The 27,254-nt window shown below is 36.2% G+C and overlaps 1 protein-coding gene across 3 annotated transcripts in view; it reads left to right on the top strand.

The window, feature by feature from the left end:
• The window catches only part of GAS2 (growth arrest specific 2), a 123,404-nt gene that overhangs the window by 4,341 nt on the left and 91,809 nt on the right, over positions 1 to 27,254 (top strand). For all 3 annotated transcript variants that reach the window (XR_011472894.1, XM_070426637.1, XM_070426635.1), the window contains exons 2-3: positions 3,608 to 3,772; positions 14,673 to 14,794. Coding sequence is in view for 2 of the 3 variants with exons in the window: in XM_070426637.1 (XP_070282738.1) it covers positions 3,628 to 3,772; positions 14,673 to 14,794 (267 nt within the window). In the remaining variant the exon portion in view is untranslated. The remainder of the gene's footprint in view (positions 1 to 3,607; positions 3,773 to 14,672; positions 14,795 to 27,254) is intronic.

Genomic DNA, 27,254 nt, shown 5'->3' with positions numbered 1-27,254 from the left:
GTCTAGAGATAGACCAGAAACCATGTTGATCATAATTAAAGCACAACTCTAGGTGGTGTGAAAGAATACTTTATCTTCAGAGTTAAAACTATGAGGTCTTCAACTAGGATTCTGGAGCCACAGACTAAACAGAGCCTTTAAACATATGATATTTTACTTACGGAGTCATTCATTCTTTCTTCTTCCCCTGGGCTAGTTCACGTCTCATCATACTCATAATGGTTATTCCAGAACCACTTCTATGGAAAGAAAGAAAAAAAAAATACACATTCTTTGAAGAATTCTGTATTAAGTTTCTGCATGTTTTTTGCTTTAAAATTTATTTTTCTGAATTCCAAATCCTGAGGGTTGAGTTGTCCATTTTTACATAGACCCATAAACCTTGGAGAAGCCATAGTATAGAGGACTCAAGGCAGCATTTGAGTTCTCACTCCACTTTCCAAAGCTATTGCCTTTGTTTAGTTCTTACTGAAATCACTTATCAAGCTTTTCACATATTTACATCATATAAATTTTAATGTTAACATCTTTCAGTGTTTTGATATAGTATACCAAAAAAAAAAAAGTTTTTTGGTCTCCCAAACTTCAACTTTGTTCTTCAAGTCTAGTGAATCATTAATCATTTCACTTCTCATCTTTAAAAGCTACCCCTTGGCATCGCTTGTGGTTTTTGAAAACTTTTGAATGCATTCAAAAGATCAGAAATGATCTTTTTGTTTTGGTTTGTTCTTTGTGATTTGATTCAACTCATCCACACTGATTAAACATTTGTTAAAAATTATAAATTATAAAAAGGCTACAACCTGTAGTGATCTTTTTATGTCGGTAATATAAATTTGTTTGACTTTTGTTCACCCCATTTTAATCATTTCAATGGGAAACTATTCACCATGGAATAATTCTTCCACACTCCTGCGAGCTGGGTTCATTCCCATGTTTCTTATTCATGTCTCGGCCATATCTAAATCCAAGACCTCCATGTAGTGGCTGACTTTCAGCTGAACCTCAGATGGTGATTTAAATTATGAAAAAAAAAGCTTCAATTTGGATTGAAATCCTCATTTTTTTTTCCAAAAGGGACTTAAACAGAGTTCCTATCCATGACAGCGACTTTTAAGTGCCAACCTATTTGGCATGTGTTTACTTGCTTATCTTCTATTGCATGTTGATGACCCACTAAGCCTTCTTTATCTCATTTTAACCTCCTGGTAAAATAAAACTTTTTTAATGGTTTGCATAGAATTTTGATCATATACAAAGCAGCTTAACAAAAATTGCTTAATTACTCCCACTGTTTTTACTTCATGATCATCTATAAATATTAGAAGATAGTTTGAATTACACGTCTGGCAAAATACAGGGCAGACTCCATGAGAAATAAATGTGCCACTGTCAAGAAAATAAAAACTTCACTGTTTAGAAGTATTGAGGGGAAGGATTGTGTCCCTCTGACTCATTGAAACTGTTACATGCCATTAGGCTTACTGTAAACTATCCCTTGATGAATTCTTTGTTGGACAATGAGCTTAAGAATCTGAGGTGTCTTCTTGCTTTTACTGAGCAGAATAGGACTCTGATGTTTAAATGGAAGTTGCAGGGCACATAATAGGATGTAGCTAAAGTTACTGACCTACCACATCTCACTTTCAGGAAAGTAGTGGGAGAGATTGTGTCTTGAGAAGAAAGGCATTTTAGAGGTAACCCTTTTAAGATTTCAATTAGTTATTTAAATATATGAATCATGTGCTTAAATGTAATATTACTTAAATGTTTGTTTCTGAGGCCAGCTAGCCTATAGGAATCCTAACCAGCTACAGGGAGAGGTTTTGTTTTCCTGGGACTAGACCTATTTTTTCAAAGAGCTGGGGCAAAAATGTTTTGGGTTTCTGATATTTAATGACAGGATTTGGAGAAAATTTTAGGATTTTGTGTGAATAATGTGATGATTAACCACAAAAGAATAGGCAATGATAATGTTCTGGTTTCTATAATGATAATTTAGTAACATATGTTTCACATTTGCACTGGTTTACTATGGCTAACTAGATATGGAGAGATTTATAAAAACATGTTTTCAAAGAAAAATTATGGTCCTTTCTTTTTGCAAAAATTACTCAAAGGCATAATTGTTTAGAAATGCATTTGTCTGTGCTTTCCAATTACATATTTACGACACCTTTTAGGTGTTTATCTTTTCTAATGCAACAGCAAAATGTTTGGGAGATGTTCACATCTGACATTTTTCTAAACACCGATGTCTTATGTTTTCGAAAGCAGTCTTTAAAAGACAACAATTATCCTATGCTAAGAGAATTTGACTTTGAGATTAACTAGAAGGGAATACTATATAACATTTCAAAGAATAAAACTGACAAGAGTATATGTACACTTGTATTGGTAACTTTAAAATACTATAATTATTGAAATATAGCTGAAAACTCCATTATATCATAAATCTTACCTCTTGCCAATGTATTTTCATTTTTTGTTCAGTTATGCATTTAGTTACTTCATATGCACTATTTGTGTGCATAATAGAGACCTACACATTGTTAAATTTATGAGCTTCTTACCTTAGCTGCTTCAGTGTTACTTCTATAGTCTTAGGTCCTATAAGTAATGCATACATAAGTGCTACATTCAAGGCCAAGTATATATTCAAACAAATTTTCTACAACCCACCTAGGAGACTGTGATACCCATGAGGTGACCAGGTTAATGAAACCAACTTTTATTTTGTAGATTTAAGATATTTAATCACTTCTACTCAAAAGATGGTTGCAAACAAAACCTAGGATGCAAAACACATAAAGTGAAAAGACACAAAGTAAGACAAAAGAAAAACTTATGGCAGTATTTGTTAGAATACTGGGTTATATTATGGTTATATTTTGTAAAATGGGTCATTCTGGAAAGAATATGAAGACCCAGGTTGAAGGTTGACTGTGCCATAATCTAGCTGTATGATCTTGGCTAAGTCACTGATCCTATCTGGTTTTTATTTTCATTAACTGTGAAATGAGAAAAGTATAGTAGGGACTCTTTAAAAACACCTCTTTCCCTGTTTCCGCCCCAGTTCTCTGAACTGTAAATCCATGATTGCTCAGGCATCTGCAAAGAACCAAGTACTGTGCTTAATCCCATAGGTAATAGTTTTAAGGGTAGTGACCATATGTTTACAATAAATTGTGCAAACATTGTCACTGCTAGCACTCATTCCTAAAGTTCTGTAGAAATCTATGGCTTAAAAAATTAAGCCAAACAATGGGGATTTACAATTTGGATGCTGAAATTTTAATCAACAACTTTGATTGGAATTTCTTGTCTTAGAAATGGGCTCTAAATATGATGTTTGACACAAGCTTAGTGCTAGCTGTTTGATATTTCTCTTTGACCTTTGATTGCTGCTATTTTCTACCAACTGGCTCGTCAGCAGTGATAGGACCAGAAAAGATAAAGCAAATAGTGTTTCCTGGGGGTTAATAATTAATAACCCGGCCTTTCATGAAAATCTCTATGGATCTGGTTCCTTACTTTGTCATTGGCAGCAAGATGTTAACAAGAGAAGTCTGTATAAAAAGCAATTGCTCTTTTGTTTCCCAAACAGGTATTACAAGTGGATAAATAATGTGCACTGCTCTGAGCCCAAAGGTACGCAGTGGACCTGGCCTCTCTGATATGCATCAGTATAGCCAGTGGCTGGCCAGCAGACATGAAGCTAATTTGCTACCGATGAAAGAAGATTTGGCCTTGTGGTTAACCAATCTATTAGGTAAGGTTATAAGATATCATTTTGTGAGCAAAGATAACAGGGTTGTTTTTTTGTGTCTCCGCCCCCCACCCCCCCATATAGTGTCCTTCACCTAAGCATGTGACAGAACCTTGGAAAGAAAGATTTCATTATTTGGGTTTTGCATCTGGGAAACCTGAAGCATGTGGAAAATTTAAATGAATTTCCCAATGTCTCTCCCATTAACAGTGCTTAGTACTTCCAATATCATGCCTCGAAATGTGGAAATATGTGGTCAAATTGCTTATTTCATCTATATGCCGATCTGATTTACTTTTCACTTTTCTTTTATGCAACGGACCAACCTGACCTATTCTTTGGACATTGCACCCAGGCCATAGTCTATGAAATCTGACTTCTAAAGCTAGATTGCTTTGCCCTACATTTATAGCACACCTTCTAAAACTGCTGAATACCCAAACTCTAGAATGAACACATCTATCCTTTGTCCAAATGAGCTGACTAGAGTCATCTAACCTTGAGCTAAAATTTTTCTGTTCTTTTCACTTCTGTTTTTAGCTACTCTTCCAAAAGTACTATGTCTGAGAAAAAGGCTACCTCATGCTAAGGCTGTCTCTTTTTAAATTCTTATTGTGCTGGCATAGTCATAGGATAAAATTTCAACCATGTGCATTTTTTTAACCATGTACATTTAAAGGGTCATTATATAGAGCAGCGGTTCTCAACCTGTGGGTCGCAACCCCTTTGGGGGTCGAACGACCCTTTCATCGGAAAACACATATATAATTACATATTGTTTTTGTGATTAATCACTATGCTTTAATTATGTTCAATTTGTAACAATGAAATTGGGGGTCACCACAACATGAGGAACTGTATTAAAGGGTCGCGGCATTAGGAAGGTTGAGAACCACTGATATAGAGAAACATCCTTTTTTTCCAATCGTTTTTCACAGAGAACAAAATTGATTTATGACCCGAGGGGAGGACCCTTATAAACATAAGATATAAGATTTGAATATCGAGTAAACATATTATTTGTATGATATTTTATCATCTGCAGAAGGGATTCCACCAACATTATTTTATTACTTAAAGAGAAACTAAAAAGCTTAGTGAGAAGCACCCTGTCCACCTGAAATCTTAGTGAAGTTTGGAAAGGGTTTAGCACATTTTAGCCAGATTTTCCTTTCATGCACCATGGCTCAGGATTTTTCATGGCTTTTTTTCTTTTTCTCACTGTGCATACACTAGTTTGACAATTCTCTGTAGTGTAACCAGAGCTACTGCATATGCATATGCATGTCGTACTTTCACAAGGACACCCGACCAAAGGGCCAGGACAGAGATGCAGAAGGCTTTCCGGGAAGACCCTTCACCATGCTATGGAGCTGTGTCCTCTAGAAGGAAGAGGCTACCTACCCCCTTTTGTAATTCATCCATGCAAAGGAGGAACTTTTATCTCCATCTCTGAAGACAGCTCAAAGTTAATAATAAATGACTAGTGTAACAATCGTGAGTGAACCTTGGAAGGACAAACATAAAGAGAGGAAACCCACCTGCTCTCTTCAGATATGGGCTTTCGCCAATACAGCAGTACAGAATGGAGGGTAAGAGAATAGGCTTGATTAGGGACTGCCTGTGCTTGGACCCCAGAACTGCCACTTACTACCGAGATGATATTGGGACAGAAAAACTTCCCTCTCTGTGCCTCAGTGCCCTCATGTGTAATGTGGGAGTAATAGTCGTGCCTACTTTGTAAGGTTGCAATGGGATTACATGACGAAAATAGGTATGCTATTTAGAAAGTGCCTGACATATTGTAAATACTCTGTATTGTTATTCCAATTATATAGTTTAGTGATACTGTTAATTTTGTGGATACGTTTATTTATTTATTGAACAAATATTTGAGTGTGCCACAGCATATAGTATTAGTTTAGAAAATATCAACACTGGAGTCAGAAAGCTTGAATTCAAATCTCGGTTCTACCGCCTGCTAGCTCTGTGACGCTGGGCAGGTGTCTAAATGAACCATGCCTCTGTTTTGTCATCTATAACTTAAGTATAATACTAGTATCAACCTCATAGGATTGTTGGCAATTTGAATGAGATGATCACATTTAGAACAAAGTCTGGTGCATAGTAATCAGCTAGCTATAGTAAATACGTGCTGCTGTGATACTTGTGGTCCAGATGCAGTCTGCTAAGTACTGGAGGGAGGAGTGGTGATTAAAAATAAACAGAGTGCCTGTTCTTAGAAATGTTGCAGCAGATTGAAAAGGAAACATTAGGTAAGTAATTGAATAATTCGTTAATTGGGCTTATTATAAACACTGAAAGATACAGGTTGCAATAAGAGGTGGGAGAAGGGCAAAGGATTGCAGGACTTAGGGAAATCTTCTTTAGGGAGTCTAATGTTTAAACTGAGGACCAAAGAATGATTAATAGACAAAGCATGTGAGAAGAGCCTGGTTAGAGGGAATGGTTTGTACTGAGGTAGAAAGGAGTTTGGTACATTGGAAAAACTGAATCAAGACTAGGGTGAATGGTGCAGATCTAGAGAAGGCGAGTTCATGACACATGTAGGTGCTAGATTATGTTAAAAAAACATTATAATTTATTGTATGATCAGTGAGGAGCCATTGAGTTCCAGATAGAGGGAGATGGTGATTCATTAGAATATAGGCTGATTATACCGGTATGATCCAAGGTCCCATGACCTGTCATCAAAGCCATTTTATTTGGTGAATGTGATCATTTACAAAGCAGCTTGATCAGTGTGAGCAGCCCAAGACAGCCTCAAAGAATAGAGTCAGTATGTGTAATGGAAAGATCCTTGGAATAAAAATCAAGAGACCTGGCTCCTAACAGGACGTCAGGAGACCTGGCTCCTAACAGGATGTCAGGAGACCTGGCTTCTGGTTCTGGCTCTGCCACTCAGGAACCTTGCCCAGAGTCACTCAGCTATCTTTTCTGGGCTCCGTGTCCTCAACCATAAAGCGAAGGGCTTGTAGACGATCTCTAATGTCCTTTCCAGCTCCAAAAGTGCACGTTTCCAAGAAATCCATCTCTTGAGACCCAGTTTGAGATCATCAATATGCATAAACAAGGGAACATCATTTACATAAATGAATAATCTTTATTTTAAAGAATCAGACTAATTTTTTTTTTTTATGCTAGCAGTTGGTAACACAAATGCAACTCATGGCTTAGGAGATTTTCTCAGAAAAGGAATCTTAAAAGAATCTCAAGATATAGTAAAGTACCACCTTTCATTGACTTAAATTAATAGAAGTAGATAGATGGTAGACCTCAAGTGAATAGCCTTATGGCAACTTAAAAAGTAGAACAATAACTTGACATTATTTAAAAGTGGTAAACCACTTGGAGATAAGAAAATATGTACTAAAATGGTGATGATATGAAGGGGAGAAAAACAATATGGCTAGTTTAGAAGATATTTTTATAACATATATTAGATACATTTAGAATTCACATATTTCAGAAATGAAGTCAGTAAAGTACACTTTAAAATTATATTTACTGGCCATTTTATCACTTCAGAAATATTTTAAAATTTATGATAGTAACTCTTAATTCTTGCTTTGTATGTACTTGAAAGTTAGAGATACCTTAAAAATAGTTAGCTCCAAAGTTGATGCTGTCTTTATATACATATCTATTTTTTTTTTTTTTTGGTGAGGTAGAAATTCACATTCTACATTAAATCTTTTAATTATATTTTTACCATTGTGATATAGAACTTGTGGAAAGGCTTTCTACTTCTTTTTAGTAATACTTGATTAAATTGTAACATTTTTCTTTTTATGCCCTTCAAAAGGAGTATTAATGGTGGTCTAAATTCAGATATTTCTGGTCCTTCATATGAAATATCAAGTGAAAGTTGTAGTTTCTTAAAGAACACTCAATTTGAATTTAGATATGTCTGCTAGATAAAAAATATTTGATAGAGAAGAAAATTATTTCATTGGTCCATAGACCAGTATTCATATTCATATCACATATGAAGGTTTAATACTATAAATTTCAAATATATGATACTTAATCAGTTACACTAATACATACCACTTCACTTTCTTAGGCCTGGAATTAAAGGAGCAATAACAAATTTTTAGATTAAATATTATTTATGTATAAGAACATAGACCGCCAGCTGTCTTGTAAAAAGTTAACTAAGATGAATAAATAGCAGTGGTAGTTGGGATTTGTTTATGGGATAGCATATCAATGTGATTCATAAGATCATCATGTAATATTTACTGACTACTCATATATCTTTGGAAATATCAACTGACCTTACTGAAAATAGTTTGTATAGTCCAAGTATATTTTTCAACAGCTGGCTCCATGGAGCAGTTTTATGGCCATTATTAAGAAAAAGCAGCTAAAGAATCCTGAATATCCCGTCATTCTTCACTATAAAATGTTTCTTTGGCCATTGTCCCCTATTATACATTAAATACAAACATTTCATCTCTATTTAAGACCTTCTGCTTTGTTATTATTGTTCATGAACTAGCTATTTTTCCATTTGTTATTGATCTGCATCCTTAGGACATATTTGAACATCAAATAATTATAAAAATAGCCCTAACTGGTTTGGCTCAGTGGATAGAGCATCAACCTGCAGACTCAAGGGTCCCAGGTTCGATTCCGGTCAAGAGCATGTACCTTGGTTGCGGGCACATCCCCAGTAGGGAGTGTGCAGGAGGCAGCTGATCGATGTTTCTCTCTCATCGATGTTTCTAACTCTCTATCCCTCTCCCTTCCTCTCTGTAAAAAATCAATAAAATATATTTAAAAAATAATTATAAAAATACATGTTGGAAAAAAACTTCATTGTCACTTTGAATAAACAACATGTTATTAAATTAACAGTATCAGATCATAGCAAAAACACCATTCAAGTAGAAGAGGCATATTCTACAAATGTAATGATTATTGCTGGACTATTGAAAATTGTTGACTTAGCTTTGAAATGAATGTACTAACATACATGTTCTCAAATTGTTTATTTCACTTGTGTTTCTTTGTTTGAAAATGACAATCTACCTTTATCTTTAATTAGTATTTGTTTAATAACACTACATGAAATCACATGGGAATATGTTTTTGAGAAAAGATTATAGTTAAGTAGCAAATAAATAGACACTTTTCTTAAAGATTGTAGATCTTTAGCTGTAGGCATATGTGTTTCAATATATGTAGGGACTTTGAGTAAATCATAATATATATTACAAATCAAGTTTTGCTGAATTGATTTTATTCCCATTTAGAAATGCATTGTGACAATTGATGCTATGATGATTTCCCCCTTCTCTCTGACTTTCCACAAAAGAAAATTCAGTTGTTATATGCTTAATCTGACTGATATTTAATTTTACTTTACAAGTTATTTATAAAAATAACCAATTTCTACCATTAAAATGTTAAATGTCTACTTGATTGGTGTTGCTGCTGTCTAATGCAACTGCTGTCTAATAAGTTTTGAACAGCTTTCTTTACTCTTTGTTTTTCTTGAGGCCCTTTTACCAGAACTTTATCCTGCAGAGTTCTTATGTTCTTGATATAGTACATAAAGATTCCTTCGGAAAGGTGCCATCTTTTCCTAGTTCAAAAGTCTAAAGAATCAAGTTCATGTTCACAAGTTGACACCTTTCAGAGAAGTTACTGCCCATTTTTTTTTTTCTTTTTACTCAACTTTTCCAACAAAACCAGCTTTGTCTTGTCATGATATAAATGAAGGGTAGAGAGTTGGAATCACTGTCAGGCAAGTACTGATCTAGGGTTTCAGGATAGAATGAATCATTTTCTACCTCACAACCTTCAGATTTCAGACTCAAAACACTGACTAATTCGAGTTAAGACAGCAGATGAGTTCTTTCGAGTTCTTTAATTAGAAAAAAACATCCTGAGATTGAGAGGTGAAGTGGAGTTTTAAGTATAGTTGGATTCTGTAGAATCCAACCTGTAGAAATAAAATATGCCAGTTTTCTTCTGCAGTAAATTAGGTCACATATCAGAACATGCCTGAATGACATTCTCAGCCATTCTCGAATTTACAAGGTGCACTGCTATTCATTTTTCAGTACTGCTATCACTATCTTCAGCCCTACGCTGTTTTTTTGTTTGTTTGTTTTTGTTTTGTTTTTTCCTGAGGGCTTTCTGTGGAGTTTCTATAGTGAAAGAGACAAATGAGTTAGGGAGAGTGCATTGTAAAAGGAAATAGTCATATATTTAGCAAACATTTACTAAAGTAGAAGGGCATGGTGACTGAGCATAGACTCTAAACCTAGAGTTAAAGAGCCAGATTTCTTGTGTGACGTTAGGCAAGTTACATAATCTAAGTGCATCAGTTTTATCATCTGTGAAATTGATATAATGGTAGCACCCACATCACAGTTTTGTGAGCATATTAAAAAACATGAATGCATGTAAATTGCCTGGCATACAGTAAGAACTCAAGTGTTTAATGTCATTATTACATGCTGTCATGTTTTAAGGAACCTGAATTTGGTACTACTAACTTACTGGGAGGAAAACATTCTTTCTCAGCAAAGTATAAGGTAAAAAGGCTTCTTTTTCCCCAGGGCGGCTCCATTTTAAAACACTAAAGGTTGATACTTAATCTTTATGGATATTATGGCAAGCATGTGTGTTGATTTTAGTTACTTGACAGATGTTTATTTCATATAATTGTGCCCGCCCTACTATTTTAATAGGAAGTGACCAATGGCATCTTTTAACCAAACTTCCTGATCTTTGTCTACTGGCAAGCTGTCCATCATGACTGAATTGATGGTGTGAAGATCAAAGTCAACAATATAAATTCAGGAAGTAAAGACATTACCTCTAGACTAGACTATTTTAGATTGAACTTCAGGTCAATAGTCTGTACAACCCAGTGAGGGTCAGTATGCCAAGAAAATTTAAATTAAATATTCATTGTCCTATCTTTTCCCAAACATATCAACAATGTGGAAGATGGGGGTGGGGAAGAAATGATTCTATGGTACAAGAATCCTACTGCTTCTAGTATTTATAACCTAAAGTCTCAAACCAGCTACACACATTAAATATCTGCTTCTAACAAAGATATTTAGCTTTAATGTATAATGTTTACTTGAGAAATTATAATTAGTTCATCACAGCCTGTTAATTTTATATTCTGTTTTTTAATACTTTTAATAAGAATGAGACAATATATCATGCCCTACAAGAATTATGACTGATTTCTTACAATTACATACTACATTTTAAATGTATATTTTATGATTCTTAATCTTTGGATGGAAAGTACATTACATGTGATGGTTGTTAAAAATACTTCTCCATCTTGCATTTTTCCTTCATTTGAGGCAGCACATTTCAACTATAAAGTATGTAACAGTGTCTGCCTTAGCCAAAAATAAAAAGATAAAAAAATAAAAAAAATCTCACCTTTTGGAGCTATAAAATATACAGAATTGAAAGCTGACACCTAATATATTTTCATTAGATACAGATGTTCAATGTAGATTCTTTCTTCAAGTATTCATGGAAATCAGGATAAAGAAAAATTAGAAAAATTTTCAGGTATAATGCATAAAGTAAAATTCATACCTTTTGGTAAGTTGATAGTAACTTTTCAATGAAAAACATTTTCTTTTTGTAATTTATAAATTCTTTAAAATATTATAATTATCTTGTCACTTAACATCATGAGTAGAGTCTCTAAATTGCCATAGAGCTTAATGAAATAAGAATACCTAAAAACCTCATCTAAGTGTAGAAAATCTTAAAACTAATACATATTTAACTATTTAAAGTTTACCTTTTTTTACCTTGGAATTTAATTGGTAATTTTGAAAATATTTCTAATACAAATGTTGTGCACTGGGGGGGAAGGGGGTCCCTCAGCCTGGCCTGTGCCCTCTCGCAGTCCAGGGGGTGGGCCTAAGCCAGCAGACGGACATCCTCCGAGGGGTCCTTATAGCACTCCCGCCACCACTGCTGCACTTGCTAGCCGTGAGGCTGGCTTCTGGCTGAGTGGCGCTCCCCCTGTGGGAGCACACTGACCACCAGGGGGCAGCTCCTGCATAGAGCGTCTGCCCTCTGCTGGTCATTGCGCATCATTGTGACTGGTTGTTCCTCCGTTTTGTGGATTTGCATATTATCCTTTTATTATATAGGACTTATTTTTCATACTTGTCTGCAAAATAACTTTCTTGTTAGAAAATGCAGGCCAATATAGTGAATGCATGATACAAATTCAGTTGTGCTGGCTTTTTGTTCTTGAGATTATTACTTTAATTCCTGAATTGAGTTGAGCTGCATACAATCTCTCTCTCTATATATATATGCAATGTATCCCCTCGGGAGTTCGACTGGGAAACCAGGAGTTTGCTCACTATGACTTGCGCTGACCACCAGGGGGCGGCCTGCAGCCGACAGCCAGGGAAGGAAGGCCCCGGCCAACAGTTGGCAGCCAGTGAAGGAAGGCCCTGGCTGGCATCCGGAAGGCCCCAATTGGCCCTGATCGCCAGCCAGGCCTAGAGACCCTACCCATGCACAAATTTCGTGCACCCGGCCTCTAGTTTTGAAATAATAGTCATTTTGAATAGGCTCTGTCTGTGGTGAGTAATTCGAGCTACTGATGTTTTGCCACCTGCAGAAGTCATTATTCTAACTGGGGGCTGAAATGTGAACTATCCAGTAGGGGAAAAAAGAACATTTTTAAAGAAAGTAATTCTCTTTCCCTTTTTAACTGCCTTTCCCCCAAATCTAAAAAAGAAAATCATTTCAAACAGATGTGTCTTGAAATACAAATATATTAGGTATTGTGAATTTAACTTTAAGCCAGTAGTTTATCTATTGTTCCATATGGGTTATATTTAAGTGTTCATGGATTTGAGCTGCATGCATTTTTCTTAAGATAAAGGTTAACTATGAGAGACTCAGTATAAAACTTTAAAATACTTCCTTTTATTTTGCCTTAAGCACTTTTCACAAAGACAGTACCCAATGTTTTCTCAGTTTCCCAATAGTTTATTTCTTCATCTGTTAATTCATGTGCTCACTGAACACATTTACTATGTGCCTACTATGTGAATAACATTATGTTTACCTTTGTAGGCACGCGCGCACACACACACACACACACACACACAGATACAGATTTACCTCAAGAGGTTTACAGTGTATTGAGGAAGATAAAAAATTTATACAAAACATATTACCAACTACAGAAGTTTGATAATGCCAATGTGAGTGATACCCATGAGTATAACCATACAGAAAAGAGATCATTGTGAACTGGGAGAACCTTTTTCTGGATTTCTGATTAAAGAGCAGCTGGAACTTGGCCAGACAGATAGAAATAGGACATTGCAGGCAGGGGTCATGCCAGAATCAAAGCCCTGACAGCAGGAACTGGAAGATGGGCTAATGGAACTGTGAAGGCAGGGTGCAGACCACGGAGCAGAATGTAAGGACGTTAGATTAGAAAGGTAGATTAGAGGATTGGGGAAGACCTTTAGATATTGGGTTAAAGTGGACATATTTTATATTTTAAGTAGAGACGAAGACTGGGGACTCTTCATAAAGATGAAGAAGGAGCCAGTGAGGGTGGTGTTTAGCAATAATTTTAGCAATGAGTGTGATATGTATTGAACAAAGAAGTTGAGGGTGCAAGGAATAGCTCTTGTTGCTAGAGGTTTAAGTATGGATCAGGACATTTTTTTAATTAAGTTGATGGCACAAGAAGCAGAAGGAAGCATGAATCTATAGGATTTGTCATTAATAACTTACAGGAAATTAAGGCAGGAAGATAAAATATTCTGAAATAGAGAATTATAGAACCAAGAATAGGAGAGAGCTTTGAGGGAGATGAGTTTAGGGGAGCATAGAAGAAAAACTTAAGTGGTTTTATAGGAGCTGGAGGAATAGCGCAATCAGGAATGATAATTAAATGATAAAGGGTTTCTTTAGGGTGTTACAAAAATGTCCTAAAGTTGTTTGTGGTGATGATTGCACAAGTCTGTGAATACAGTGTCAGAAGCCATTGAATTTTACACTTCAAATGAGTGAATTGTAAAGTACGTGAATGATATCACAATAAAGCTGTTATAAAACAAAAGAAAAAGGAAAATATGCTTTGGGAACATATGAGAAAGGAAAAACAATGGTTAACCAATTAAATGTCAGGGATGGACAGTTGTGAGTCATGTTCAGAAGAGCAGTAGAAGAAGCTGAGAGTGTAATGAGGAGAGAATGGATAGAGAGAGTGTGTGTTTATAGAGAGTTTATCAACAGCATTGATTTTACCTGTACATATTATCTCAATTGGGAAAACAAATGCAATGGGATTTAGAGATGTGGCTTTATGCATTGGCCATGCTATTAAAGTAGCCAGTGATGGTTGATTTTTGATATATGATGGCTCTATTTCAAATTAAAGAAGAGAGCAAAGGCGTATATGTAACACGACATACCAGTCTGCTTTATGCCCTTGCCTTGCAGGCCCAAGTAATTGACTGGGCCACTGAGCAAATCTCAGATGCTAAGCTGTACAGTCATTGGTAGAAGCTGGTTCTTCGAGTTTCATTGACTGCTTGATTGCTAAATGGTGGGACTCTTTCACCCAGAACATCCTTTTGTCACTTTTAATATGAAATAAAACACGTACGCAGTTGAAACTATTTTATTCAAATGTAAAATGTTGAGATTCTTGTTACCAAAGGATAACATAAAACTCCAAAGGAATTATTCTTCCCCATGAGTTCCTATCCCAGACAACATAACTCAGCTGGAATAGAAATGTTGATGATAAAACTATGTCAGATATGCTGCCATGAATTGTCACATTTGTGTTTGGGGCATGATTGTGGTTTTGTAATGCTTCTTCTGGTTATTTCAGGGAAGGAGATTACGGCAGAAACGTTTATGGAGAAATTGGACAATGGTGCCTTGCTCTGTCAACTTGCAGAAACTGTTCAGGAGAAATTCAAAGAGAGCATGGATTCTAACAAGCCCACGAAGGTAAAAGCGCCCATAACTAAGGCAAAATAACTATTAGGATGTGGATCACACTTGTAGTTGCTTATGAGTTGAATTTATTTTGAGAGTTTCATTGAGAATGTATGCATTACTGTCTCTATTAACAACATGGTATTTGTTTTCTAGTTACATAAATTACATAATCCTTTTGGTAAGTCTAATTAAACAAAAGCTTATAGAAATTGACGGTGATTAGTGTGGTATACAACCTAGCCCAATCCGATGCACTGACTAAAAATTTAGCAGAGAAATAATACATGCCAACAGGCAATGAACAAAATCTAGTCAAGAAAGACATACTAAATAGGTCTTTGTTTTCAAGTAGATCATTATGGCAGAATATTGGAAAAAATATTTGGAGTGGGTAACTTTTTGTTTGTTTTAAATAGGTAGCAGCATTGAATTAAGGACTTTGGACAAATTATTTTCTTTCTGACTCCTCAGATTTATTTTCCACATATTAATTCTAATATTCTTTTCTCTTATTATTGTAAACATGTAATAAAAGTGTGATGTTTGATGTTTTTTGAAGGAAAGAAGAGAGATGATACTTTTCTTAACTTTTAATAGAGAAATGAAAAAAGTAAGGTTAAAATAATGTTAAAGTCAGCTTAAAATACAAATAAAAAACAACAAACTTTCTGCACTTCTGGCAAAATAGATAAAAGTGATTATTTATGTATAGTTTCTTTATGACTACTGAACTAAAACCCAAACAGAAGATTAATCTTCCTAAAACACTGTATTTTTTTTTACAGTGCTATACTTAATTTGGGAATAATATCCTATATCACTTTGTATAGTGCTGTATAATAATAAAAGCGTAATGTGCTAATTAGACCGGACGTCTTCCCAGGGATATTGTCAGGGAAGCCTGGGTCCCAGGTGCCGGCCGGCAGCCGGAGGGAAGGAGGGAAGTCCGGGTCCCGGGTGCCAGAGGGAAGCTGGTGCCAGCAGCGGGGGAGAAGGAAGGCCTACTCTTACACAAATTTCGTGCATCAGGCCTCTAGTATAATATGAAAGCCCCTCCATTTTTTTAATTTTAAAAGTGCCTCCATGAATGTATTAATTTACTGGCTCCCAAATTTGCTGCACATTGGAATCACCTGAGTATCTTTAAAAATGACTGAAACCTGGCCTGAACATTCTGATTTAATCCCTATTGGGAACAACCCAGGGATGTCTAAAAAGCTCCTCGGGGGATTCTAAAGTTCAGCAAAGTTTGGGTCCCCCTGCATTCATTTCTTCCTCCCCTCCCTCCACCCATTGTTTAGATGCAGACTAAGTGATTTGTGCAAGATCAAGAGTAGATTCACTAAAACCCAGATAGTTAGGCTTACATTGAATATTTCCCATAGAGAAAAAGGAGGCTTTCAAATTGGGTATACATAACCTGGAGGCCACAATATTAGTCTGTGTGTATGAGTGTGTGTGTGTGTGTGTGTGTAATTTCCTCCTTGGCATCTTGAAATGAGGGACAGTAGTGGCAGAGATAGATGAGCTGGTTACCTTCTCTGAATTAGTGAAACTATGTTGTGTGTAGAGAGATGTTAAAGCAGAATTTTAAAAAAAATCAACAAACTTGCCAAAACCGGTTTGGCTCAGTGGATAGAGCGTCGGCCTGTGGACTGAAGGGTCCCGGGTTCAATTCCGGTCAAGGGCATGTACCTGGGTTGCGGGCACATCCCCCGTGGGAGATGTGCAGGAGGCAGCTGGTCGATGTTTCTCTCCCATCGATGTTTCTAACTATCTATCTCTCTCCCTTCCTCTCTGTAAAAAATCAATAAAATATATTAAAAAAAAAAATCAACAAACTTGATCCCATCTAAATTGAAGTCACAGGAAGCCCTTAGTAATTTTCTTCTAGCAACTTAAATCTCACATTTTCATACTCATAGCAATATTTTTAGTTTCCTTGCACGATAGTTAATGTGGGGATTTTACTGCTGTGTAAACACATTTGAGTAGGTAAGTTATGCTTGGTATGTGTGAAGCATGCCTATGTTAAGAATTTTTCAAACACTCTAATATTTGAAAGAAAATTTAATAAATATGTGAGACAGTTTACATATTTAATATTTTAGTTATAAGTTCATGACTGTTTTATTCTATTCTGGCTTGATAAAATACCCTGAATGAAAATAAATTATATTCTATCATATTTTTTTTTCTTTCCAGGCATCAATAGGTCAATAGAAAAAAATATATAACCAATGTTAGCTATAGTATTAATTTTAACCTTTGCATGGAAGTGTTGCAGAGATTCTACATAATTAGGCAGTGTTGGTGGAAGCATTTAAGAGTAGTGTGCAGCAAGTTAATTGTAATTAATTTAAGTGCCATTCACTATAATTATAAATGTTAATATTCTTGGGGCTGAGGATCATTAAAGGCAAAAATCTAAACAAAAGTAATCTTTCTAATATCCTATCAGGATGAGAAAACCAACACAAGTGATAAGCCCAAGGTCAGGTTTTCTGCCCTTTGACTCTTAATTACCTGACTCAAAGTTGGCATGTCCCGACAGACAGAATAATTGTTACATTGATGTATGAACTTTCACTTCCTTGTCCAGATAGAATCCAAATGTATATTTCCTCTGTTCTTTTCCTACCAGTCATGACTTGATTTTTTGTGCATGATTCTCTCAACCACTCAGGCATCAAGATGGTGCAAGATCCCTAAAGTGTTCATCCTCTCTCTTTTTCTTCTAACATTCTTCTCTGTTTGTCTCATTTATCTTGAGAGACTGCTCCAGACATCAGAGTTTCCCTGGGTTCAGAGCTTTCTTTGACTTCAAAGAGTCCTGGGTAGTTAGATCAGGTTTGAAGCACATGAAGAGGAAAGGGAAAAAAAAGAGAGAGAGAGAGAGAGAGAGAGAGAGAGAGAGAGAGAGAGAAGTTCTGTTATCTGGTAGAATGCTGCATTATGTTCCTAGGAAGGAACTGAACATTCACCATCTAAGTGTAGAATCTCGTCCTTGTTTGGCAGAAAGAACATCCTAGTCAGATAGAATGCCCACAGTACTGTTGCCCATCAAGAATAGCTAGTTCTCTGAGCTGTAAGATAACAATACCTCAGGATGTTGTACCATCCAGGAATTAAATTAAAGACATAAAGACTAAAGTTTTGCCCTTCAAAAATCAATAGTATGTTTTGTTTAGAGAACACCTTGTCAAGATTGAATTCAGAGAAATCTAGAAATTTGTGTTTATTGCTGATATCTCTGACAATAAGAAAGTATGGTGGAAGTGATAAAAAATTTTTCTTAAAAAGATTTCAGCTGCAGTTATTTTAGAGTTATTCATTCCTGGTTATATAACTAAAATGATTGTATATTCCTCAAGAAATTTATGGTTTTGTGATGCAAATATAATGCTAGATTAAACCAACAGAATGAATCAGGACAAGATGGAGGGAAGATAGGTGTAATGGTGTGGAAAGAAATGATTTTTAATGGGTTATTTTGCTGTTTGGAACTTAGGGGAAAAGCAAGAAAGAGAGAGAAATTAGTGATAAAGTTAAATTCCCCAGTACTTAAAATAAATAAATATAAGTATCTTCAAGTTTTAAATATATTAAATTATTTCCCAGTATAAAAATAAATTCCCTTGTCACCATTTTTCTCATTCCCTGACCACCTGGAAAATTTTTCATCTCTAGATCAGAGATAATGAAATGTCTTGCTTAATGTTTTTCTTATTGTGAGTGTTTATATTTTATACCATCTTAAAGGATTATGCCTAGCTAGGGCTCCATTGCCATAGTAATAAAAGTTAGTCTGTCATGTAGAATGATATGAAAAGAAGCTTTACTTTTTTCCCTACCCACGGTTAACTAGTCATAGGGGATTTGATATGAGCTAAATTCTACAGGCTGAGATAAGAAAAAAAGGAGCAGCATGAAAAAGTAGGTATAATAAGGAGTGCATGATGTACTTATTGAATTTACTTGGATCTTCAGGCCTATTGAACTAATCTCCTATGTAACACTTCTGCTCACTGACAAGAGTATTGCTGGGTATAACTAAAAATATGGACAAATTGATTATGTAGCCCTAAGCTCATGATTAACAGCTCAAGTTTCATGGCCTGGTACCCCAAGGTGGAGATTCAACCTCCATTAAACAACAGTAACAGGCTGGGAAGATTTTCATGATGTCCTTTACAAAGAAGGCAGTGTTCCTTCATAGCTCCTATGACTCAGCCCAGAGGCTTCCTTTTACTGCCAAAGCCTCCATCCTGGATTCCCATGGCATTCATCTTCTACTCTCTGGAATGCATGTATTTTATGAAACCACCTACTTTGTCTATTTCTGCACTTCCATATCAAGTCAGCAATATATTATCTATATATATAAAAGCCTAAGGGACCATTATGACTGGATGACCGGCTGGTAGCTATGATGTGCACTGACCACCAGGGGGGCAGATGCTCAATGCAGGAGCTTCCCCCTGGTGTTCAGTACACTCCCACAGCCAACCTCCTGCAGCTGGCCAACCTCCTAAGGTCCCTCCCCCGGCCGGCCTGCCCCAATCGGCCATGATCGCCAGCCAGGATGAGGGACCCTACCTGTGCACAAATTTGTGCACCGGGCCTCTAGTGATACATAAGAGTTTAATGTCTTGTGTGACATTGAAATATCCATTGCCTCTGGGTTATGTCATAGAGCAGGATCTGATATGCAAGAAAGTAAATTCTGTGATTTTTGTCAAATGCATACACACTGCTTCTGGAGTTTTCTATCAATCAAGATTAAGAAAATTTTCCAGATGGATAGATGCATGCAAAGTACCAGGATATTTACTAATATACTTCAATGAAAAGACTCATCTGGAATAGTAACTCTGATTGAAGCTGTCACTACATTTTAATTTTTCTGTTGTTCTCTACATCCCATCCATCTTTTATATTGGCTTAAATTGAGTGGAGATGTGATAGAAAAAAAATTTTCCTTACAATGTTTGGATCATTGATAGCAACATGAATCTATGCTTTTTTTTCCTTTCAAATTCTAGTGTTTTATTTGGTCCTTCTACCAAATAAAACATTATTCTATATGTCAAGCAATAAAAACTCTGACAGTTGCTGTTCTCATATCCATGACAATTATTCATTCAGGAAAAAATATGAAAATAAACCTCTGTTGTGTCCAAAGCCACAGTCGTCAGAGTCTGAAGTGGACTTAGGTCAAAAATCTATGGCCTCATCCCCACAAGGTATTTCTCCTTCTCTAATGCATAGTGTATAGTTCAGGTCCCATTGAAGATTCATAGGAAGCTGTACAGTAAGGACTTGAGATCATGTCTCCTTTCAGTAAGTGGGTCCTGGGTCCATAAATTGGCTCTAGTTTGGGAACTGAGTCATCAAACAGATTCTCTCACTTTGTCATTGTTGCTGTTTTTGTTATACAAGTCAAGCACTTAGGGAGCTGCCTTTCCATGTGCACCTAAAGGCCCCATGATTAATAAATCACAGTCAGATCTCTGGTGGGGCAGATCATGCTAGGATATTGGATTAGCCTGCTTTGTGTTCTGCCAGCTCTATCCATCTTGCCTATGGAAGTTAAGTGCCACCATGTGTTCCAGTCACCCTGAAAATCTCTATTCTCCTTAACATGAGAGAGTTTCTGTCACCTGCATTCTCAATCTGGAGGGTCAAGTCACAAAAAATTCTAGAACTTTCCTAGCTAACCTGTTCTTTACATCTTAGTGAACAATAGAGCCTCTTTGGGCCCCACTGACACAGTAAAAAAATATGCTTAGGTGAGCTATACATTATAAATCATGTACAGTATTTCTTCCCCAGATTTTGAATTCCTTTCTCTATATTATACCAAATGATTTCTGGCCTTTCAGTGTCATTTAGTGTGGGCTCGCATTGCATGTACGTTGGTGTTAGCAAAACTATCAGACTTTGCAGGATCAGATGATGGCCTCACCTTGATTGACATTTGGTGAGACTGAAAAAAAAAATGAGAGAGGGATTACTTTCCAAAGAAGGGGAAAAGGGATCCTGGAAGAGGAGAGATATCGTTTATGATCGCCTCCATATTTATGATTTCCCCATCTGTCAGAGGACCTGTAATATTGTTATACTTAGTTGATTGCTTGTCTTTATCTCTTTGCTAGATACTCAAGGACATGGTTTATGCTTTATTCATATATAAGTTATCGTAATATCCAGCATATAGGTGCTTGATAGATATGCTTTTGGATGAATAGATGAATGAATGGCCCAATGTAGATGTATACTTTGTAGATCCAAATGTTATCAGTGGGTTTTAGCAATCCTTAGTTTTTATCCTGAAGACTTTTATTCTCAGCTAATTTGAAATTCCTCCCTCTGCTGGTTTTGCTTAACTCCCAAGTCCTTGATGTTCAAAATCATAAGGAACAAAGTTGACCTTTAAGTAGTGGAGAAGAAAGAGGACTGGTCAATTTCAGGGTGGTTCAGGGGAAGAACAAGGATCTGAGGACATCAAAGGTGCTGACAGGAGATTGGCTGATGCAACAGACCCTGGAGGTCTAAACTAGTTAGGCAGAGAATTCTAGAGGAGGTTAATCATTTTGTTAATTGTAGATGTTATTAGATATTCATATGATGTGTTATTACTTGAGTTCAGAGCATGATCTAAAGATAAAAATAATGGCAAAATGAGCATATTAATATCCAAATGTTTTATTCAACTTAAAGGTTATTTTTCAAGGTCTGTTTATAGTGTTTGCTTGCCATGGTCCCAATAAAATAAGGAGCCATAACTGTGAATTTGCTCACAATTGAGAATTAGGAAAATAATAGTTATAGGGCTTTTCATGTAATAGATATTCAAGAGATATTTTTGACCTGAAATGAGGTATTGTTAAAGTAATTAAGAGTTGTATCTTTCAATTACTGAAGAAGCCCTAAAGATGAATCACTGTGAGTTATTTTGCATCTTTTTTCTCAATAGCTGCCTCTTTTGTCCAATAAAAATATTTGGTGAGTGAAATGGGAATATAAGAGCCATTATTTTTTTTCTCAGAGCCCCTAATTAGCCATCTACCAAAACACTATTTAACCACCAAGGTAAAAATACTCTGTAAGAATGTAGGAGGGAATCAGAGAATTCCAGTGCTTAGGAACAATGAGCAATAAATGCTGCTGTTGGCTCTCCAAAAATGTGTTATTTGATTAACCCAGGGATAGCGCAAAAAGTTATCATGGGGTATAGTAAGTTTAACACTTTATCAACCTTAATATAGAATATTATGAGTACAAATATTTTATGATAATTGAGCCCTACTTATATATGCTATTTTAAAATTTGACAGAGGACTGATGAGTAGTATATTGTTAGGAATAGGAGATAATATTTACTGTAATATTAATGTGCATATGGGTTGGTGGTGAGAAAGGGTGTGATAAAGATATACAAAGTCTACTAAAAAAATTTACTCTCTATTAGGGAGAAATATGATGTATGTGGTAATACATAGATTTTGGAATCAAGCTTATTAAGGGGTTTCTTAAAAATTAATTTTTGTGTGGCTAACTTTAGAATTTAAAACATATAGTGTACATCGAAATGTTTTTATACATATAATTTTATTAAAATTTTATTTTTTATGTGTCTGATAATTTCTTAAGCAAATGTTGTATTAATTAAAAATAATAGCTGCTTTATAAAATATACACAGAAGGGCCCAGTATGTTTATGTTCTTTATATATGCGCATATTGCAATGATTTTAATTGGATTTTGGTACATTAATTTGACCATTCCTACTACTCATACACTAATACATCCTTTAATCTTCTTTTTATTATAAAGTCAAAGCCTCATTTAGTTATCCTCAATGAATCATAGAGGAATTGCTACTCTCCCTCTTATCATATAACTCTCTTGCTGAGTGGCAAAGAAAGTCAGTGAATATCTAAGAAGGTGGACTGAGATTCTTGGGAAAATTACTTAAAACAGTATAAAGTTTGTTGAATTATCTGTTGATGGAATTAGAAGTTGGACTACATCATAGCTTTACATACTTACTATTATTTAGACAAGCGTAGAGGTCTTGGCCAAATGAAAAATAACCATGTGCAAAGCTTGGAAGTAACCTTCTTGGCAAGCCCTCATGTCTGAGACAGCTTTCTTTTTATGTACTTGAAGCAAATGAAATGGATTAGAATTATTTCAGAAATCCCCTCACATTAAAGTAGGTCCTTGGGTTACATCGGAGATTCGTTCCTACATTGAGCGGGCAACGTAAAGCAATTTTCGCTGTAAGTCGGAACCCACCTGCATAAGCACCTATGTCACTCACATGGAGCACATACACAGCAGTATGAAGTAAAACAGTAAAAAAAATTAAAAGAAAGATAACAATTCCTGACCTTTACTTGTGGCAAATAAATAATAAAATACACAAAGCACATATGTACATATGTTGAAATGATGGAACATTTTTTTATAAATAAACTAGTAGCCCTGTGCACGAATCTGTGTGCCAGTAGCTCGCCAGTAGCTCACTGCGGCCTTCCTGTAGCTCTCTGCCCGCTGCCCCGCCCTCCTGTAGCTCCCTCTGCCTCCCCCCTAAACCCTCCTAATAGCTTGCTGCTCTGCCCCCTCCTATAGCTCTCTGCCACCTGCTTGTAGCTCATTGCCCCACCCTCTTGCTGATCCGTGATCCTGTCCTTACGCGGTCAGTTGTTATGCTTCACCGTGTAATGACCATTTGCATATTACATCTTTATTATATGGGATGGGAGATGGCGACGTAACAATGAAATGACATACCTCAAGTCTGACGTAACCCAAGGACTGTCTGTATAGGAGAGAAAAGTATAATTTGTTCTCATGTTTGGCTCCTTTTTTATCTATTGTCAACAAGTAGTTGCCAACCTTTTTAAATGAGCAAGAGCAAGTCATTATTTTCCCAAATGCCAGTGTTGTCCTATGGGAGTTTGTTTCTGATGAGGTCCTTGAGCTGAGATGCGAGAGAGGGTATTTCTAGCCCTATTCAGTTCTCTGCTAAGAATCCCCACATTCCAGAGTGAGGGGGAGAGACAGACCAGGTCACAGCATTTAGGAATTTGCCAAGTTTCAGACTACAAGTTTCTGTGAATCTGCTGATAAAGGACCCTCCTTCAAAACTGTCCAGAAGTTGTTTGCCTGCAAAAGTTCAAGCTGAAGCCCTGGCCGGTGTGGTTCAGTGGTCAGAGCGTTGGCCCACACACTGAAGGGTCTCGGGGTTCAATACCAGGTCAAGGGCACATACCTGAGTTGCAGGTTTGATCCCCAGTCCTGTCAAGTTGTATGTGGGAGGCAACAAATGGATGTCTCTCTCTCACATGGATGTTTCTCTCTCCCCCTCCCTCTTTCCCCCACCCTTCCTCCCTTCCGCTCTCTAAAAAGCAATGGAAAACTATCCTCAGGTGAGGATTAAGTAAAAAAACCCAAAAACGTTCAAACTAAGTTAGTGTTTGGAACAGTAAGTAACAGTAAGTATCATTAAAGGCACGTGAGGAATAAGATTACAAATAAAACACGTTGAATTGAAATTTCAGAAAGCATGGAAAAATTAATACAAATTCTGGATTAGAAGATGGAGGTCCACACACATTTTTTAAATACATAATGTCACAGAACCAGCAGAATGTTCCCCCAAGCATAAAAGTTAACCTGATCAAATTTTTCCATGACGACATCATCTCTTGCACTTACAGGCTCACATCCTGCACTTAACCGCATGCAGACACATGGGCAAGACAAGATTGTAAGAGGAGTGTAGCTGGGGAACGTGTTCATGATATTTGATAGCACTAATTGCGGTCACTGCTGTTTCAAAGCACTGAGGATATGGAATACCATGTCATGAAAGTCACTCTCACCATATGGAAAATAGAAAATTAATTATTTTTAAATGAGCTGTTACTAAATGCTTTGGAGAAATTCAGGTCACTTGGACAAATCAATAATGAATATACTAGTACATGCCATTTCTTAAAGGAGAACATTCCAAGATTTTATAGCGAGCTTTTGTAAGGGACTGAAAATGAGGGGAAAAGAGTTCCTTTTCAATTTAAAAATGTCTGCAATTGCTAGGTGATTTATAATGAAAGTACTCACCATATTTGTGTGTGTGTGGTCCAAGGTGGTACTGGTACATTACAGAGCACTGGCATAATGTTTTTTAGATGAGGTAATTCAGTGTACAGTCTATAGAACTCTTCAACTGTATCTTAAGCTTTTCGAGGCTGACTACATGAATACCTTCTATTGTTTCACTTAGCAGTTTGAAAATGCATTACATATCATGCATGAAGCCCCATAGTATGTATTTTGTGTTTATACTACTCTGCTAGTCATGTCTAATTTCACACCAACTTAGGCTGCTTGTCTAATGGATGCCTTGCTGGCATCCCTGCTCCATATAAGAAATAAACAGTGTAGCAATATGTGTATCTTGAAGCCAAAATATTTTTTTTAAAAAAGCTTAATCAAAAGTTAAAAATATTTAAACCTTTGAAGTAAAAAGTAAGATAGGAATCTCAAAATGGGAATGAACCCACTACATTCTGAATAAATTCAGAAAAATCTCTTGAGAGTTTCTTTTGTTCTAGATGTTATGAAGGGTGGACTCCCCCTTGTAGGTCAGAATACTTGTTTGTGTACCATGTCTTTAGCAGTTGGGTGACGCCCTTGACTCTCTTCTCATAATGATGTTTTTAAGTATATGAAATAAAACGTATGTGATTATAACTACAAAACAAAGGGAATCAATTATATTGAATGACAGTTATTACAATATTAAGAATAAATATTAATGCACCAATTAAAAACAAAGAAGATATATCTGCTTTTTAAGATTAAGCTGGTTCTTAAAAAACACTGTCATTTTAAAATATAGGAGAAAGTAAACCCAATATTTCCAGATATCTACAACATTTATTACGTAAAATAAAAACTTCGACAATTTCTGCCCTAGCCAGGTGGCTCAGTTGGTTGGAGCATACTCTGACTTCAGGTTCGATTCCTGGTCAGGGCACATACTCAGGGCACATACCTAAGTTTTAAGTTCAGTCCCCGGTTGGGGTGCTTATGTGAGGCAACGGATGTTTCTCTCTCTCTCTCTCTCTCTCTCTCTCTCTCTCTCTCATCAACAAAAACACATCTTTGGGTGAATATTTTAAAAATCTACAATTTCTATTGAGAGAGCTAATGTATTTGATTATATTCATAATGAAGGAATATATATGTATATAAATATATGTATCAATTATATATTTGTAAATGATAAATGAGGAACCAAAGCATATTTTGATCCATGTTGTCATATTTGCTATATTTAAATGTTGCTTAAAGATCAAAAAGTAGATATCTGATCTTTTTTTCTCAGACTTAATGAGTGTCCTGTGATGTGATGATAAAGAAATTTATTAAGTATATTTAAACATTTACTATGCACTTATTCTGTGCCAGTTAGAGTAAGCTTTTAAAATAGATTACATCATCAAATAATTTAAAACTTAAGTCAGATCATGTCACTTCTTAGCTCAGAATTCTCCAATGGTACCTTGACCTACTTTGAGTAAAAGCCAGAATCTTTACGACTGCCTACAAGGCCCTCATGGTCTGTTCTCCAGCTACCTATCTAATCTCACTTCCTATGACTTTCTCCTCTCCCCACCTTGATGCAGCCACTCAACAAGCAGTTACCACCCACCACAGGGCCTTTGCAATTGCTTGTCTATTTTCTTTGAGCCTTCTTTCCTCAGATATGTGTATATCTTGTTTCTTCTCTCTCTTTTTTTTTTTTTTTAAATATATTTTATTGATTCTACAGAGAGGAAGGGAGAGGGATAGAGAGTTAGAAACATCAATGGGAGAGAAACATCGATCAGCCGCCTCCTGCACATCTCCTACTGGGGATGTGCCCGCAACCAAGGTACATGCCCCCGACCGGAATCGAACCCGGGATCCTTCAGTCCGCAGGCCAACGCTCTATCCACTGAGCCAAACCGGTTAGGGCTTGTTTCTTCTCTTGAGGCTTTTGTTCAAATGTCATCTTTTGGCCGATACCTTCCCTGACAACCCTATATAAAGTACCTTACAAGGATGCTCTCCTAGAATTTTCAACTGATAGGCATTGATGGAATGCTAACTATGTTCACGAGGTTTGTAAATAAAAAAAAGAGCGAAACATTACTGTCTTCGCTCAAATGCCTTACAGTTTAGTTAAGTAAATAAATAGGAACATATAAAATACAGAAATAAATGATAAGTGGTCAATAAATAATATATAGCAGTGGTTCTCAACAAAAATAGAACCGGAGACATAGAAGCATCAAGCAGACTATCCAACCTATGAGGGAAGGCAGCGGGTGAGGGGTAAGAGATCAACCAAAGGACTTGTATGCATGCATATGAGCATAACCAATGGACACAGACAGTAGCGGGGTGA

Source organism: Myotis yumanensis, unplaced genomic scaffold (assembly GCF_028538775.1).
Source record: "Myotis yumanensis isolate MYYU_CA2020_CCGP unplaced genomic scaffold, mMyoYum1.0.hap1 SCAF_10, whole genome shotgun sequence".
NCBI lineage: Eukaryota > Metazoa > Chordata > Mammalia > Chiroptera > Vespertilionidae > Myotis > Myotis yumanensis.
The sequence above is the reverse complement of the archived record's forward strand: the minus strand, read 5'-3'. Positions and strand labels throughout refer to the sequence as shown.